Source organism: Talpa europaea (assembly GCF_964194135.1).
Source record: "Talpa europaea genome assembly, chromosome: 1".
NCBI classification, from domain to species: Eukaryota; Metazoa; Chordata; class Mammalia; order Eulipotyphla; family Talpidae; genus Talpa; species Talpa europaea.
This window is the reverse complement of record NC_140073.1, coordinates 109698110-109717526: the sequence shown is the minus strand read 5'-3', so window position 1 is coordinate 109717526 and position 19417 is coordinate 109698110. Positions and strand designations below refer to the sequence as shown.

The window sequence follows — 19417 nt, the reverse complement described above, 5'->3', positions numbered from 1 at the left end:
AGACTACTGAAAGATTTAGTATAATTGTTTCTGACCTATCAACCTGCTAAGAAAAAGAAAACAACTTTTCAAAATGTGTATTATTGTTTACTATCACACAAATACAGAAAAGTCATATAAAACAAATTATAGTTTAAATAGAAACAAACACTTACTAAATAGTTTGAATTACCATTGAGATGGCACAAAATTCATAGGAAAATATAAATAAATTAATAAAATGTAAGGCTTCTATTAAAAACTTTTAAATATCAGAAAAAGGCAAAGCAACTTTGAATTGTAGGCTTTGATAAATATTAGTGAAAATTGCAATACAAATCAATAGTATTTATAATACACTATTAGATATGAATATTATTTCCAAGGTTGCAAATTGTGTGAAAATTGCATCCAATGGTGCCATAATTATGTTGTAAAATGTTAGTTTGGATTATGTCTTGGGTTTCCAGGGCAGAAATTCCCTAATTTTGACTTTTGCACAGTACTTATGGTATTAATGACACTTTTTAAAAAAGATTTATTTTTATTTATTTATGCATACAAGAATTGGGGTGTAAGCCAGAGGTGCCAGGGCATGAGAGGATTCACCAGAGACACTGGGCAGCAGAACAGGCAGATGTTCTGAGGGAAGCAGCGAGAGAGACAGGAAAGGTCTCCTGCACCATGTGGGTTTCTGCCTGGCCAGGGATCAAACTCATGTTCCAGAGACTGGAGCTAGGTTGATAGCTGAGACTTCAACCCCTGTGCCACCACGGAGGTCTACTTTGTTATTTTTATTGATGTTTCTTGTTACAAATTTTGGATACCTAGTAGTTCTGAAGTTCAGATATTCTGAATGTTTTACAGCTTATGAGTAACCGTACCCCAAATCAGAGCAATAGTCGAATACTAGTTATTCATTAGCTATTTATCATTTTGATGTTAGAATTGCTAAATATTTCACTTACCAGTCAGTAGAGTTTCTTACTGGGTTCATTTAAAAAAATTGTTTAAAAGTGTTCTCTGTTGGAGAGGGTAGGGGGCAGACTTTCAAAATTAAAAAGTTGAAAATAAATGTTTTTAATTTTTTTTAAGATTTTGTTTTATTTATACAATAGTTGGGGTATAGGCCAGAGGTGTGGGAGGGTGAGAGGATTCACCAGAGACAGAGTGGGAGCAGAACAGGCAGGTGGACTGAATGCCCTGCTGAGGGGAGCAGCGGGTGAGACAGGAGAGGTCTGTTTTGCCATGTGGGTATTTCCCTGGCCAGCCGGGAATCGAACCCGTGCTGCAGAGGCTGGGAACAGTTCCACAGCGCTGCACTCAACCTGCTGCGCCACTGGGGAGGCCCAACACATGCTTTTTATTTATTTATTTATTTTTAAAGATTTATTTACTTATGCATATAAGAGCTGAGGTACAGACCAGAGGTGCAGCGGGTGAGAGGACTTACCAGAGACAGTGGGGAACAGAACAGGCAGACTGACTGAAATACACTGCTGAGAGGAGCAGGGGGCGAGACAGGAGAGGTCTGCTGCGCCATGTGGGTAGCTCCCTGGCCGGCCAGGGATCTAACTCGTGCTGCAGAGGCTGCGGATTGCTTCATAGTGCAGTGCTTAACGCCTTGTGCCACCAGGGAGGCCCTCAACACATGCTTTTTAAAAAGAAAAGTTTTGTTGTAAATTCAGAGCAGAACACTGTTCATTTCTGTAGTGAGTGCATGTAGGGGAATGATGTCTTCCATTTCTACAAAATGCACTTGGGTTTGTGCTTTAACCTATCTAAAATCCTATTTCTAACTTTTTCCTCTAGGAGCTACAATTAGAACATGCAAGACAAGCCTTTGCACTGAAAGACAAAAGCAAAAGTGGCATGATTTCTGGTCTGGATTTCAGTGACATAATGGTTACCATTCGGTCTCACATGCTTACTCCTTTTGTGGAGGAGAACTTAGTTTCAGTAAGTAAAAAGCAAGTAATTCAACTTTGAGTATTTCCTTAAATTTTTTGTACTCTTGGGTTCTGGATTGCTTCCCTGGACCCGTCAGACTCTCAACTATTCTAACTTTATGCTTTGTTGGTAGAAGGTAAATAGGTGTAAGAGAGGTGGGGGTGATGGTAAACAGTTCTTGCCCAGATCATAGCTTTTGTATGAGCCACTATCTTGTTCTCAATTATTTCCAAGTTGTTTATTTCCATTTTTAGAGTCCAATTAAAGGAAACAAGGAAGTTTTTAGGCAAGGTTGGGCATTGCCTCTCCCAGACAGTCCTGCTTTCACCTTGACCTCTTTCTGCCCAATCAGGCTCCCAAAGCCTTGTTAAGGATGGCTCCTTCCTTTGTTCCCTGCAGGGTGCTATTTGCTAGAGGGTTCGTCACTGGCCTCTGCAGTGTTTTAATAACCATGGCCATGGCAGAAGGTAGGGAGGTAATATGTGGGCATCAGTCTTGGTGGCTCACTCCTCTCTCTGTCCTTCATTTGTGCATTCAGTCTGCATGGACCAGACACAGTTTTGTGTTCTGTCAAACTGCTAATCTCTATAAAGTAATCATCTGGACCAATAGCAAACTGATGTCATCCACTTCCTCACAAAGAGTGGTGAAACTTGCCTCACTTACCAGTCTTCTTGTTTATGCGCTGTACTTATGTATAAGTTTTTGATTGCTGCTTGTTTTAAATGGAGGGAAGCCAATGAGTGCTTTTGTTGTTTCAGCTGAAGATCATTATCCCTGATTTAGACTGGGGTAGAAAGATCAACTTCTGTTCTTTTTCTTTGGTGAATTTGAACATGGAGCATGTCACTTTCTCCTATACATTTCACCTCCTTGTCACCCATCTCCCACTCCCCTACCCTCACCTTATATTTAGGCCAAAAGTATAAAAGAGAAAAGGAAAGGGAGAGAGGGAGGGAGAGAGGGAAGAAGAAAAGACAAATCCTAGAGGGAAAGATTCTCACACTACCTTAGAGTGAGGGGGATCCACTTAATCTTTTCCAAGTGGGTTAGGTAGACCTATTATAGCCTCAATTTATCAAATGCCATTTCAATTCTTGGACGAATGTATTAAATAATTTGAATCTTGCTTTTGGGTCACTGGTATCCAAATTCAGGGTAATGCAAATGTCACCTACTCTTGAGTTAAATCACATATTTGAGGGGTTTGGGAGTGGGTTCATTTGCCCATTATCATCTATACTATTTTTAATAGACTTTTATGATTAAGGTTGTCACACTGGTATTTCCATAAGCATCTGTTTGAATTTTTAATAGAGAATGTTTTTAATCATATGGGTTCCTGTGACTCCTGGAAGTTAGTTTTTTGTAAACTATTAAAAATATTTTCTATGAATGTATTTCCAAATGGAAATAAAGGCCACATTGCTCCCCATCTCTCCTCAGGCACAAGAGAACCCTTTATGTACTGTTCCATACTTTTACTTTATGGTGAATAAATCCTTCCTAGATTTAATCTTCAGTTTTTTTAGTTTTGGTAATTGTAACTTTCATGATATAGATTGAGCCCAACATGGACTATCAAATGTCTTGATTATAACAATGGCCTTAAAAAAGTGTTAAGGGAAAAAAAAAAAAAAGAAAGCATTAGGAAAGCTGACAGTGTAATAGTTTTAAAATTTTAATTTACCACTGGCTTTTCTATGTATGTAATGGGAAAAAAAAAACAAGTTTTAGAAATGATTCTTATATTGTACGTTAATGTTTGGTTTCTTATACCAGAACTAGTGGGAGTTCTGTAGTTGAGGGTCTTGAAAATCCTGTTTAAATAACCATTGTTTTTGATCTGTGATAATTACTTTTGTTGTTTCTGACCTTATATGTAGATGAACCATAAAGTCCAACTTCCAGATGTTGCTTTCTTCCTTAAAATCTAAATTACATAGACTTCCCTGAGGGCATTAAATGCTCTGAGTGTTTCAGTACGATGCTTTCCTTGTGTTTATGGGCAGGTTGTTAATTATTTTAAGAATGAAGACTTTGACTCTTTGAAAAAAGTGGTCCATAAGTGTGTCTTTTGTGGTTTTTGTTTTTGTTTTTGTTTTTACCTTTTTATGTTGTCATTTCCTAGGCAGCTGGAGGAAGTATCTCACACCAGGTTAGCTTCTCCTACTTCAATGCATTTAACTCCTTACTGAATAACATGGAGCTTGTTCGTAAGATATATAGCACTCTAGCTGGCACAAGGAAAGATGTTGAAGTCACAAAGGGTAAGATATAAAAATTATATATATTACTTTGAACCTCAGCATTTTCACATTTTTCATTTAAGGTATTGGGTTAAATTTACCACACAAAAGCCAAATCTAGAAAGTATGTTACCATGTCTACGTATATGCTTCACTTGGACCATAATGGTCTCCAAAAATCCAGGTGGATTTAATGGAATGCTGAGGTCAGGAATAGAGAAGTGGCTTTGACAGTTTTGAAAAGAACCTTGGCCCAGTCTGTCAAACAGGTCAGTGGCACTCCGGCAGCAGCTTGTTTGTACTAGGAAGGAATTGCCACAGAAAGATGGGCAAGCCTACTCATTTACTGAATTGTAGTACTATGTTTTAGATGACTGGAGAATAGCCAATTCTTTTATCTTGTAACTCTGGAGACCAAAGTGAATAAACAGGATAAGAGATGATTCTAAGGAGATTGTTTTACCTTTCTGAAGTTAATTTATCTGTTATTGCTGTTTTATTATTGTAAGATTTTATTTTACTAGCCTTCAGAAGTTCATAGTTATTATACAGTTGAATTTAGGTATTCGTTTGTAAATTTTTTAAATAATACTAAAATGTCTTTAGCTTTCAGATTATAGTTGGTTAAGATAGAAGGTTGTTGTATATTCAGAATCTTTTAAGATTTTAAAATATTTTCTTTCTCTTACAGAGGAATTTGCCCAGAGTGCTATACGCTATGGACAAGTCACCCCACTAGAAATAGATATTCTATACCAGCTCGCAGATTTGTATAATGCTACAGGGTAACTATTGCAATAATTTTTCATCATATCTATTATAGGAAAGTTCTTTTAACATGTGTGAAGCAGTGGTGTGCTTTCAGTTCATCTCATCAAAAGTTTACATATATCGATTCCAAGAGACAGGAAGATATGTGAAACAGGGAGGAAGAGACAGAGGATAATATGAGACATGGTGACAGTTTGAGTGGGAGGTGGTGGAGGGAGAGGTGAGGGAAAGCTCAGGAGAGGAAAGAACAGAAAGAAGTGGAAGAGCAAGGGAGAGAAGAGAGAGAAGGAGAGAGGTAAAAATAAAGGGTTAAGATTCATGAGAGGGAAATAGGGAAAAGGGGAAAAGTGAGAGAGAAGGGGATGGAAATGATAAGAAGTAAAAATTAATTCAGTCAAGGGCCTCCCTAGTAGTGCAGGGATTAAGTGCTAGTGCTATTAAGCTATTGCCAGCCACTGTGGCATAAGTTCGATCCCAGGACAGGAAGCTAAGCCACATGGCACAGAAGATCCTGTCTTGCCCACTGCTCCCCTCAGCAGTGTATTTCAGTAGATCTGCCTGTTCTCCTCCCCACTCTGTCACTGGTGAATCCTCTTATCCCCCACACCTCTGGCCTGCACCCCATAAATAAATAAATAAATTAATTAATTAATTAATTAATTTTATTTCTTGTATGCATAAATAAATAAAATAAATCTTTAAAAAATTAATTCAGGACCTCCCCGGTGGCGCAGAGGTTGAGCGCTGGGTTGCGAAGCTGCCCGCGGCCTCTGCAGCGCCGGTTCGATCCCCGGCTGCTCCCCGGCCACCAGAGGAGGGTCCCACATGGTGCGCAGACCTCTCCTGCCGCCCGCTGCTCCCCTCAGCAGTGTACTTCGGTCCTTCTGCCTGCTCTGCTCCCCGCTCTGGCTCTGGTGAATTCTCTCACCCTCCCGCGCTTCTGACTGTACCCAGTGCGTGTATAAACAAAACAAACAAACAAATAAATAAATAAAACATGCCTCTATAAAAGAAAGAAAAAAAAAACTTTAAAAAAAATTAATTCAGTCAGGATTTTCTAGAAGTGGCACAAATTTTTAAAGATTTGTGGAAATTTTCCAAAATTTATAAAATAAACTGGCACTCTTTGGTTCATCGTGAATGATCATTTTACTAAATGTATAAACTATTTTGTTTTGGAAAGTATCATTTTCTTGAAATATGCCTGTAATCTTATCATCATAGTTACCATCACAGACAAACTCAGATGTTTTATGCCTCTATTTTATAGATTAAACAGCCAAAGTACATATCACGTATTTAATTGGCGATCTTGTGCAAATCCAAAAGAAAAACTCTAATCTGTGGGTACCTAACAGGATCTGTGGGTTAGGGGATTTATGACTTATTAAGTGATTAGATTTTTTTTCAGTTGTATGTAGTAGTTTTTGAATATAGGAATATCTGAAAAAATTTTAACCCTAGAAATGAGAACTATAGAAGCTATACATGGGTAATTTATTGCCTTCATGCTAGAGACTTGTTTCCATCTGCAAATTTTAATTTATTGATCTACATTTATTTTATTTATTGTTGATTTACACTATTGTATATGTTTTATAATGAATTGTTGAGCTGGAGATAATATTAAACATACAGATCTGTCTTTGGTGATTGACTTGAAATAACAGGCCATGTCTCATCCTTCTAGAATTCACATTTTTAGCAGGTTTTTTGAGTCTCCTTCATGATAATAAATGCTTTCCAAAGGTTCTTTTCAAACTGGATCTGAAGTGAGCTGCTAACTGGTTCATGGAATGTATTTACTTTTAAATAAAAATTTTTGGGAAAAGTAGTATGTTCACATGGTTCAAAATGCAAGTTTAGGGTAAAACAGAAGGCAACAAATATTATCAGCTTTGTATTTAGCCTTCTTAAGGTATATTAAATACATTCAGCATACATAAAATACAAGAGACTACATTTAGTTGGATGAACTGTCAAAATCTATGCTTTGCTTCTAGCAAGAATGATTTCTTCATTTGAATAGCATTGGAATCTTAAATTTGTGTCTTCCATATTATTTTTCAGGAGCCTTATTTTTTGTTGTGGCAAATAGGGTCTAAAGATACTTTTTCTCACTAAAATGAGGTGTGTGATAAATAAAAAAATACTTCTTTTAAACCATAATTCTCCCTCTTCTCTGAAGAAAGATGATCTGTTATAAAGTTTGTTAAGTGTCTAACAGTTCTTTCTTTCTCATATTTTTGCCTGAAGCCGCTTGACTTTGGCAGATATTGAGAGAATAGCTCCGTTGGCCGAGGGGGCCTTACCTTACAACTTGGCAGAACTTCAGAGACAGGTAGGAGTCTCATAAATAGAATCACTTTCAAAAATGCTGAAATAGTTTGTACATGACAGCCTCGAGCTTCTGAATTTTATGAAAATTTAGAACTACTTTCCAGAAACAGATTTTACTTGACTCAAAAATTACTTTTATAGAGCTACTGTTATCCCTACCCTCATATAGTATTTTTATAGGGTAAATAGATTTATGGTTTTTTTATTTTTTTATTTTTTTGCCTTTACTTTATTAAGGTAAGGAAATTAAGTGTGCAAACATACTTGGCTTACTTCCCCCTAAAACAAGCGGTCTTTTCCTTTCATTGTTTAGTCACATTTAAGTTCACTTTGTACCATTAAATTGATATTTATAGGGTTTTTAAAATACAAAACATTCCTGTAATGAAATAAAAATATTTCACTGAGGTTGTGTCTTACAGATCGCAACAATAAAAAAGAAAAACTGTCTAATTAATGAATCAGAAAGAAAACCTTGGCTACTATTACATTTTGATAAAATACTATTTTTTTAATATTATAGATGATTGAAAAATAGGTTCTGAGCCCTATAAATAGTTAATGCAGTCCCATTTTCTTATTTCCAAATAATATCTTGGTAGGAAAATAAATATGTTGGTAGGAAAAGTGGAATGGGACAATTAAAAAAAAAATCTTGCTTTAAGCAGAAATCCCTGTTTCCGTAGTGCTTAAAGGAAACTTCAGTTTTAACAAATGATCACACGACTTTGTGTGTGGTAGGGTGAGGGTTAGGAGGGCTTGTCATTGTTCTCCTGGTATTTCTCTGCTCTAATAGATATGAGGCCTGTGTCCTTCATGATTCTTTAGGAGACTGATGCCCTTTGAGGCTAGGACACATGGGGAAGGCATGAATATTGGGGGTAAGAGAATAGGAGAAAGAAAATGGGAGACAATAGAAAAAGGCTAACTGGGCTTCCCTGGTGGAGCAAGGGGTTAAGCACCGCACTGTGAAGCTGTCCGCAGCCTGTGCAGCTCGAGTTTGATCCCCAGCCGGCCAGGGAGCAACCCACATGCAACCTCTCCTGTCTCTCCTGCTGCTCCCCTCAGCAGTGTATTTCAGCCTGTTCTGTTCCCCACTCTGCGTCTGCTGAATTCTCTCACCCCCCCACACCTCTGGTCTGTACCCCAGTTCTTGTATGCATAAATAAATAAAAAAAAACTTTACAAAAAGAAAAAAGCTAATTGGGCCTGCTATAGAAGGAGCCCAACGTTTTCTTCACTGCTGCTATGTTGGTGAACAGCCAGACATGCTGTTGAAAACCATGGTATGTAAGTATAGTTCACTTTGGGAAGTTTTGGTAGTAAATCTTTCTTCTACTTGAGCTCCAAAGGATGGTAATTCTCCCTCTAAAACAAATTAGGATTTCCAATTCTACTTTACATAATAAATTAACTTCTGTAGTCAGGTTGAAGTAAATTGAAAAAAGAAAATAATTGTTTTTATATCTACATATTGTGGTAATACTTTGCTTGGTGTGTAATAAAATATCTTGCAGGTTAAAATATATCTGTAACTCATCGCAATTTAGCTACTTTAGTGAGAAAAACCTTAATCTGCTGCCATCAAAGTTTATTTCCATTGTTAAGTTCTCCTTAAAAAAATGGATGGATTTACTCTAATCAGTTGGCTTTTAATAAAATTATTAAAAACTTGAGACATTCAAATATTTAAAAGACTCTTACCGAATTTAATTATAAATTTTTTATTATATAGTTACGAAAATTTGTTTCTGAAGTTGGAAGAATGGCATTAAAGTGTCACATATCTATTAATATAACTTTCCCTGGGACTATCTGTAGTATTTGTTATTGGTAAATATTTCACTTAGCTTATTAAAAACCTGATTTTAAAATCCCAATTCATTTCCTCCTTTCTTAGCTTTTCAGCTGCTCATACTTTTCATTTCACCTGCCTCTCTTATCCCTAGCAATTTTATCAGAGACCATATCTGAAAATTGTTTTTGTACTCTTTGGTGATCTGCATATGCAGTACCCTCAGATTTCTTAGTTCTTAGGAAGACGGTGTATTTTGGTATTGCTCTGAATTCTTAAGACAGACTGGAAGATGATTTGCCTGATTCAATGGCTCTGTTATGTTTTTATGGTAAAGGGACTTACTTTTACTAATGAACTTAATGTTGTATATATAGACAGTGATTTATTATGATGCACACCTGAAGGTTAGAATGTTTGTTATTTCAATAAAAAAATTAAATTCAAATCCAGGCATATTAAATTCTTAGATGTGATCTATAGACATAAGAATTTTATTTTTCCTAGCCTTATTTTGTCATTCTAATCATATATTTTAGTTGGTATAAAATCTAGCCTTTTTTTTTTTCTTTTCCTTCTATGCTCAATATAAGATTTCTGCTTTTCCTTCCTTCTTTTCTTTCCATTGATATTGTGCCATTTGGAAGAGGCAGTTCTCTTTATTGGTTTGGCATGTTACATGAGGCAGCTGGGTTTGGGTAGATTGCTTGACTTGTTAACTGACATGATCTTGCCTTATCTAATTTTCATTTATAGGATGGGGTACTTTTTAATTTTATTATTTTAATTTTAAAGTTACTGTTTTACTCCTATCATTTCCTATCTTACACATATGCTTAAGGAGCAGGTTAAAAATCATTTAAGGCTCTCAACTCTTGTTTTGCTTTGAAAAACACTTAATTAATCTTGTTAAATATCACCTTCATGATCATAATCATAACCTTAAGGGAAAGAGTGCCTTTTCCTTTGGCCCCATTTACTCACGGTAGGCGATCTTCTTAGTGCTGAGTATTTTCTTTCAGGCTAAATGCTAGAAATTCAGTACACAGTCATTAATAGAGATGACAGCTACAGTAGCATTCTGCTTATGAATATTCATGAAGCGAAATCCATAGCATTAATTACATTAATTTACATACCTGAATACAAGTGAACCATAAGTTAAAGTGATAGCTAAGCCTAAAAAAAGAAAAACCAAACCCCTTAGTAACCATATATTGTATGTTTTGTTTTATAACTGCTACTTAATGAGGGTGGAGGTGACCTTTCTTTCAAAAGGCATTTAGGTATTTATAGTTAGAGATGTTTTTAGCTAAGAATTAAAGCATAGTATAATCCTTCAGTTTTCATAAGATTTTGTAGGACTTATAAACATTATTTAAAGGCAGAGTGTATAAAGAAAATATATGTGGTTGAACACAGGAGAAACCTTTTAGGTGAATAAGGGAATTAATTAATGGTTACCTGATTCTTATGTGGAATCATAGCCTTTTCGTTTTGTGAATTAATTAAAGAATTTGAAAGGAGACATGATTAAAAATAAACTCATACGAATGAGATTTATTTTCATCCAGTTTTGTGATCCAGGAGCTCCAATTTCTGAAAAAAAAAATTTATGCATGTTTTTAGAAGTTAAAAATAATATGCTATGTGTTTAATAGGTAACATAACAGCCACAATAACTTTAAAAGGCTTGTAAACCCAGGCCAAAATGCCATGATTTGAATTTGTTCAAAATATGTTAGCATCATCTTTCCCTTGATGGTACAGATTGTGTTTATGTTTTCAACTATTTTGTTTTTGAAGCAGTATCAGAGTTAACTAGTTAACCTCACTGTGTTTAATCAACATTAAAAAAACTAACTGAAGCATAGCCAGTCAATATAATACTTTAATAAGATGATACCAAAAATGCTTCTACATTAATAAATGAAACAAAATTAAAAATCCATTTCATTCCACCTCATTCTTTTATAAGTTTTTGTCTACATTTAAAATGTATATTATATGTAATTTTATAGTATGTATTACTTAGATTTTTATATAGATGACTATAGGGGAATATGCATATAATTTATAAGTAAAATCAAATACTGGGGTTAGATACTTAGAATATTTGCCTGGAGTGTTCAGTAATAATTAGTGGAGATTTTTGACTTAAAGAATAATGGAGAATGCAATGACGAGATCAGGACTATCTGCTTATTCCTCTGCTCACAGTGAGACCTTTGTAAAGTCACCTGTCCTGTTCATAGTATGGTCATCTTACCTTTTTATGTACACTGGACTGTCTGACAAATGAATATGGTGCAGTCTAACCGTTGGTGGCATTGCTGAGTCAGCGTTCTTCTGATGGTCTCACAGGGGCGTTTATTTGTAGAAGGCTGAAACACATCAGATGCTGAGGCTGCATGAGGGCCCAGGTCCTGAGTGGTTGGTAAAGTACTTTCATCTTTGGGAAAGAGCAAGTCTCTAAGCAATCTAAAATTAGTATTATTACACTGCTACTAATAAACTGTACAAAAAGTAGTTATCTCTTTGGATGGCACATTCTTTTGCTGTTCTGTGAATGAATCAAAATTAGACTTATACTCAAGGTTTTGCTAAAATATCCCAGACTTTCCTATTTAGATTTCTAGTAAAAATATCAATCTCAAACTAAATGGTGATCTTGTTATAGCATATAGACCAAAATTGACAGATGACTCAGTTGCTTGGGCTAACTCATTGATAGGAATAATGTATTCCCTACAAGATCATGAATAAGTCCTACTATGTATAATTTTCTGCTTTTTTCTTATGATGGTTTTCCCTATGTTAATTACCATTTTGGATGTAATATATGCTTTTACCTTATTGATTATAAGCCCTTGACTTTGTTTTACATGAAATTCTAATAATCGTAGGTATGTTGTTTCTGCAGTCCTAATAGATGAGAGGTGGCAAAATCAAATTGGAGTCTGTTGGTTAAAGATGTAATAGTTGTCAGACATGGGAAGATTGCTCAATTGCATTAACTCTCCAAGCAGTAACTGACAGACATATGAATTTGGTGACTTTGAGTCACTAGAGATGGTGCATTGTAATCAGTATTCTCTGATTTATAATAAGAATTAAGATAGCTTTTGTACATTTTAGAAGGATATAAAAAATTTAAGTTAAAGAAGGGGAAAGAATTTTATACCTGAAATGTTTATTTTCCTGAAAGATTCACTTCTATAGATTGATAGTGTATTCCCAAATAGTAGCAGATAAATGAGGTGTTAATAAGCCTATAAAAAAAATGGGAGTGGGAGGCGCTCTGTGACAATTTGGCTGTGTATGGTTTTTAAAAAATAATTTTTAAACTAGCTAGCTATCTTACAATCTTAAAATAACCAAATTGCGGCATTTTTCACTTACTATATGCTTTTCCAAAATTTCTTACATGTTTCTTTTTCTTCCCCACAGCAATCTCATGGTGTAGGCAGGCCTGTCTGGCTCCAGATTGCCGAGTCTGCTTATAGATTCACTCTGGGCTCGGTTGCTGGAGGTGAGTGACATGTCTATGTGCTGTTTCAAGCTTGTCTCAGTGTAATATTACCTCACTAGACTGGGACAGATCAGCAAAGGTGCAGTTCATTGTTCCCGTGGGTCACTGCTGCAGGGCTTTCTGAAGTGTTCTTTATTTTCACCTATGATCAGAGGACTTGTCATAGCACAGCCGTGGCCCCTCTGGCTCCAGTCTGTCTTCAGGACAAAACCTCTGTAATAATCTGAAAGTCTTGGGTGTAGTGCTGCACTCAACTTAATTATACTGGTTAAAGCCAATATGAAGAAATGGAGAACAAGACTGATTTATGGAATTGGGGGTAAGGACAGGTAGGAAATCAAGATTTGGGGTACAAATCCTATAACCTTATCAAATAAAACAACCTCGCAAAGTGATTTGCTTTTGCTTTTCTGCTTGTAGTTCGAGAATATCCAGGCTTGTAGTTTATGTGATAAAATCCTCCTCCCCTCCCTGTTCCTGGCCAGAATTTGAGAGTCTTTTTTTTTCTCCTCGCTTAAATACTCTCTATAGAAAATGTGTAGAATCTGCTTTTTTTGAGAACAACCTAGCAGTTGTGATTAAAATATTTATGATTTTTCAAAACAAGTCTGACTGATGAAACAATTTATTTTTTCTTTTCAGTATCAGTTTTAGAAGTTGCAAAGCATGTCTTGGTCTTCAGTAGTTGAAATAGAATACTCTAGATCATGTTATAAATTTTTTAGCCCATGAATTTTAAACCCTAGTCTTTTTTTTTCTGCTTTAACCAAATTATATACACAAAGGTAGGGTCATGTTGAGATTTGTTTCCAAAATTATGGTTGTCGCTAAGATTAATTTACCAAAATGTTCTTTTAAATTAAATTTAAAAATTATAGTCATATATATGTATACCTCTATAGTCATTGTAAGGATTAATGGATATAACATGAAGATGTTTACTGAGAAATGTAAAGAAATACCATATATAATGGTTTAATTTATAGAAAATTGAGTGCTGATTATGTAATGTTGGTGATGAGTTGAAAATACACCATAGTTGTTCCCAAAACAGCTGTGTTTGTGGATCCCAATGGTTGTTAGCCTGTCATTCTAAAGCTGAGTATGGGAGAAGGGGAAATAACAACAGTCTTTTTTTTTTTTCTGAGACTAGTATTATCTTCTTTGAGATGAGATTCGTTGTTTTGATAATTCTCCATTTAATTGTGCTCTCTTTTAAGCCTAAAAATTGTTCTATTGTAGCTGTGGGAGCCACTGCAGTATATCCTATAGATCTGGTGAAGACTCGCATGCAAAACCAGCGTGGCACTGGCTCTGTTGTGGGGGAGCTGATGTACAAAAACAGCTTTGACTGTTTTAAGAAAGTCTTGCGTTATGAGGGCTTCTTTGGACTCTACCGGGGTGAGTAAGCAAATCTCAGCTGCTGAAATTAGTGATTTTTCTCTCATCAACAGAAGATTTTTAACTCTCACTATAAAAATCAATATATAGCCTGTCTGTTCACCTAGGGTTGTTTCTTCTTATTTTTTTTTTCTTGTGATACTTGTCTCTCTTTTAACATTTGTTGCTGGTAACTAGCAGTATTAGTCTTCAAACAAGCTCTTCATTTTCCTCTTCCTGCTGTTTATATTTCTTGGAATACAAATCCTTTTGTCCCAACAAGGTTCTGTGGTCACCATGCTCCTACAAACTAAGGCACATACATGTTTGCAGGTGGAATACAAGGACTACAGCTAAGAAACAAAGCTTCTTTTCTCAAAGAATTAGAGAGGATACAACACTTTCTGAAATAGAAGCTAGGCTGCCACTTGAAGGTGAGTTTAGGAATATCAAATGTTTTTTCTCTTCCTAGACATCTATTCATACATCTTTTTTAGTTAGTCACCTGAAATTTTAAAAAAAGGAAAGAAAGAAAGGAAAAAGAAAACCTTTGGATTCCAAGTCTCATTCTTGCTCCTTTCCTTCCTAGTGTAGAGGCACTGAGTGAAAGCAAAGAGATTTTCTTTTGCAGGAAATGTTACCACTGACTCTAGCCTGAGCACAGAGCTGTCGGCGTCAGAGGCAGCAGCCCCATGTAGGATTTTCCCCGCCCGCTTGGGCTTTGTAGGAACTTGTCTTTTCAAGAGGGAATGACTTTCATGTACATGTTTTCACATTAGAATTTAGGGTTTCCTTTTGGGAGAGAGATTAATTTTTTAATCCCTTTGGGCGCCACTTGGAATTCTTTGAAAATACTCTCTACATGCACAAGTCCAGAGCATTTATGTAATTTACTGTACTTGTTTGTTTGCACTCACAGTTATCCCTAGCTCATTCTGAGCTCTGTTGAACTGTTTGGCTTAGAATTTCTTCCTGGGAAGGAAAGACTGGGTCTGAACAAAGCTTTATGCTCATGGATAGGAGAAAAAACATAGCTGGTTGGCAAAATGTGCAGATATTCAAGTGAAAAATGTAGTTCTGATACACTTATATTTGAAGGAGAGGGTCATGTGGCTATTCATTTTGGCATTTTATATATAAAAGAGTGTATTCTGAATTCAATCTAGTCTCAAATACCCTGATCCCAAGAATAAGTGTAGTTTATTTTGTTCAACTGTTGATCTCCAGCCTATGTAAATTTCAGCTGTATGGCATATACTCCATTGTCCAGGCTGCAGATCCATGTTTCTGAATACTAGTTTAAAGCTGTATTAAACCCTGCACATTTAGGGGCCTCCCTGGTGGTGCAAGGGGTTAGGACACAACCTGTGAAGCTGTCCACACAGCTACTGAAGCACGAGTTTGATCCTCAGCCAGGGAGATACCACATGGCACAGCAGACCTCTTCTGACTCGCCCACTGTTCCCCTCAGCGGTGTACTTCAGTTGATCTGCCTGTTCTGTTCCCCACTCTGTCTTTGCTGAATCCTCTCACCCCTGACACCTCTGGCCTGTACCCCAGCTCTTGTGTGCATAAATAAATAGATCTTTAAAAAAAAAAAACACAGCACATTTAGATTTTATTTAATAGTGAATCTGAGGGTTGAGTGGTGCTAAGGTTTTTCTTTTTTCCTTGACATCTTCATCTTTCTTTGTTGAATAATGTCCTTTCCTCCTCCTTGGTATACTTTTAAAGAAAATCCCCTCTATTAGAACAAACCTAGATATATACTGGCATAGTTTAACCTTCTCAATGGATGAATGCCTACATGAAATCATTTCAAATTTCATGTTAATAAAATGGGTTCAATATAGCAAGTTGGGAGTGGAAAGAGCAGGGGAATCGTTAGTTTTATTCAGGATGCAAACTGATAAAATCAGTTCTTTAAATGAGAGACTCTTGTATTAGGAAGAAGATTGTAGGAGTCCTGTATGTGAACACTATGATTATTGAGATTGTCATATATTGCTTAGAACTGGTCCATTATTCTGTCAGATGATTGACAAAATTGTTGACAGATTAGCCTAAATTTCTTTGCAGGCAATAATGATAAAATGACATAAGTCAGTACTTTATTAAAATTCCACGAGCCTTACTGAGGCAAGTTGTAAAACAAATACACATGCTGACATGGTTGTATGGGAATTAGATTAAAAGTAATAGGACCTGATAATCATGAAGGTTAGAAAGTTAAGACTGCCATCTGCTGATTTATTCTTTGAATCAGTCTGCTACCCATTAAAGGTGTGTGTGGATTTGTGTTTGTCATTGATAATTCAGTTTGACTGACAGTAGCCTGTATGTATGATTTCTTGCTGGCTCTCAACTCATAGAAAATCACTCAGTAGTATCCTCAAAGTAGGCTTAGATCAGCAGTGCGCTTGTAAACACATACATGGCTCCCCTTGGCTGGGTGATTTAAAGGCTCTAACATGTTTATTGTTAGCATCTTTTAAAAAGGTATGCAAAAAATGTATGCTATCAATTTGGATAATCTGTATGCTTTAGAAAGCTGAGTCCTGTGAATATTTACAGATGTTGAATTGTTTATTTATTTTTTCTTTTCCAGTTTGCATCCAGCCTGGGAAATTTAACTTTCTAGAAATGATTTCCTTTGTTTTATAGGGTGCTTTTGACATGTCTTAAATTTGACATGTATTAGTAAATAAGAATACAATAGGCATATTTTTTGCTTGTAGAAGATACCATTAACTGCTACTTAAAGCTGCATTTTTCTTTGCAGTTTTGATTTCCTTTTAAATAAATAAATAAATGAATAGTGAATTCTAGGTTTCTCTAAAGAGAAAATTATAGGAGTTAGTATTCTATGATAACCTACCCACCTGTATATTATTACATCGGTAGCATCATCTGTGGCAAAATCTGGGTCTGCTTAATACCTTGCTTGCAGAACTTTTCCATGCATACAGCATTGGCTTCTCTGAAGTGTTGATGTATGTTTGTATGCTGGTCGTAAAGGGAGGGGATTTGGTTACATTGCTATCTATTGGCAGTGTTTCAGGAAGAGAAAACACCAACGGTTCTGTTCCTTCCTCCTGTACTTTTTGAAAGATGTGGGATGACTAGGCTTTATAGGAAGCATGGTTACAAAAAGAATTTATAGCCTCAAGAAATCATAACTTTATATTGACATAAATAATAATTACATACCTACACAGTTTTTAGGATAATACATTTTCTTATTTTAATGAAAACCCTAAAATGTTTGATGGGTAAATAATATGGAGAAAACCTTTCCTTATTGGGCCTGAGTATTCATGTCTAGTACATCTAAATTGCTAATGATTTTCTCCATTTACCTAGGTCTGATTCCACAACTTATAGGGGTTGCTCCAGAAAAGGCCATTAAACTGACTGTAAGTTTCTTTTTTATTGAATTTATTCCATTTGTTTAGATTTTCATTAAACCAAAATATTAAAACTGATGCCATCAAGATTGGCACACTTATCGAGGCATTTGTAAAATTTAAAATATGTTTGTAGACATTTGAAAATTTTAAATTTTATTATTAGACGAACATTTTACTGACTTGGCAAACTGGTTGGGAATTCTGATTGAGTAATGTTGTCTTTCTAATTAGGTTAATGATTTTGTACGGGACAAATTTACGCGAAGAGATGGCTCCATTCCACTTTTTGCAGAAATCCTTGCTGGAGGTTGTGTAAGTAGTAATCCTGGATGTTTCTTGTGGCAAATATATGTAACTCTAAGCCTTTTGCACATTAGATACAATACCTGGGAGGCATTACCCCTGAACTCAAGGGATTCTAAGCAAATTTTCTCAGCAGTCATATGAAATAGTTTTTAAATTTCATTGCATAATTCAGCTGGTTTTGAGTACAGAAAAGAGGTAGTATATTTTTCTGCTTGGTCTCTTAGAAGGTCCTGAAATATTCCATACTCCTTAAAATTCTAATTTTGATTTGTAAGTATCACAGGAAATAGGGTAGTGGGTAGAGTAGCTTACTGGAACCTTTAAAAATGTGATATGACTGACTAGTCAGACCCTTATATTTTAGGTGTAGGACTGAGTCAGTCATTGTGATATAATTATAATATTCCTTCCTTAAGGACCAGAAGATAGAGCAAGCAACCATAACTATATTGAAGATATTGACAATTTTGATACAGAGATCCACGTCATAATAACTTTAAAGCACAAAGATTTTTGTCTTTAATGTGAACAGAATATTGGATTTAGACCAATTCTGAAATCTCAGTTTGTAGCTCAACTAATTTTATTTGTGGTGTTCATTTCACATTTGGTAATATTTTATTTACTTGAGATTTAATTAGTCCATTTTGTTTCTGAAAACCTTAATAACTTCTAGTTGAATTGGCTGACAGTCTTGGCTAAACCCTCCTCGGGTGCTTTTGGATCCTGAAGTGATGAGGTTAATGACCTTTGCAGCTTTTAATTCAGAGAAGATGCCTTGAAGGTCAGAGACTGGGGCTGCCCTGACTTCTTCTTGATGAGATTTGTCAGCCTGGCACATACCTGGGTCCTCACTTTTCTGCAACCAAAGTTCTTATGGAAGAGGTGACTTGGGATTGCGTGTGTATGTGCACATGTGCGCATGTTTACGTGGCTGCCCAATTGGGTTCTCAGGAAGTAAACCTTTTTGGCTTTCTTTTTTTTCATGAACAACAAATAATGGACATAGAATAAGACTTTTGCTTAGACAGACGGTCAAAAATATACTTTCCCTTCTTCCTTTACCTCATCTCTTTTGATGAGAGAAACTGAAAATCATAGTTTTTCTTTTTCATTGGTTTCAGTTTCAATTTGGTTAAAAAGTTCTCTAATTAAGTTTCGCCTTAGTACATGCATATGTTTACCAGAAATCTTCTAAGACGTGCTTTCTGTTCCATTAATTATTTAATTTCCATTTGTAATACTGTCTCCAGGAGACAGTAGAAAGTTGGATTTGTTTTCTGATCCTACCAAAGACTATATGCTTTTTGATTGGTGAACTTAGGTCATTTACATCAAGGATAGTTATTGATGTGTGAGAGTTTGCTGCTGCCATGTTGACTTTAGTTTTTTTTTTTTTAATTTAAAGATTTATTTATTTATGTATACAAGAACCAGAGCCAGAGGTGCAGGGGGGTGAGAGGATTCACCAGAGAGAATGGGGAGCAGAACAGGCAGATGTACTGAAATACACTGCTGAGGGGAGCAGTGGGCGAGATAGGAGAGGTTTGCCATGCCATGTGGGTTAGCTCCCTGGCCAGCCCGGGATCAAACTCATGCTGTAGTAGCTGGCAGTAGCTTGATAGCGCTGTCTTTTAACCCTTGTGCCACCAGGGTGGCCCTGTCTTTAGTTTTTTGATTCTATTTATTTCCTTGTTCAATTTTT

General features: G+C 35.9%; 1 protein-coding gene across 1 annotated transcript in view; it reads left to right on the top strand.

Moving 5' to 3' along the window:
• Positions 1-19417, top strand: part of SLC25A12 (solute carrier family 25 member 12) — a gene marked incomplete at both ends in the record, with an annotated part of 67103 nt that overhangs the window by 34088 nt on the left and 13598 nt on the right. The window contains 8 exons of the mRNA XM_084258382.1: positions 1792-1938; positions 4061-4199; positions 4870-4963; positions 7206-7290; positions 12535-12616; positions 13859-14017; positions 17360-17412; positions 17638-17718. Coding sequence (XP_084114508.1) covers positions 1792-1938; positions 4061-4199; positions 4870-4963; positions 7206-7290; positions 12535-12616; positions 13859-14017; positions 17360-17412; positions 17638-17718 — 840 coding nt within the window. The remainder of the gene's footprint in view (positions 1-1791; positions 1939-4060; positions 4200-4869; positions 4964-7205; positions 7291-12534; positions 12617-13858; positions 14018-17359; positions 17413-17637; positions 17719-19417) is intronic.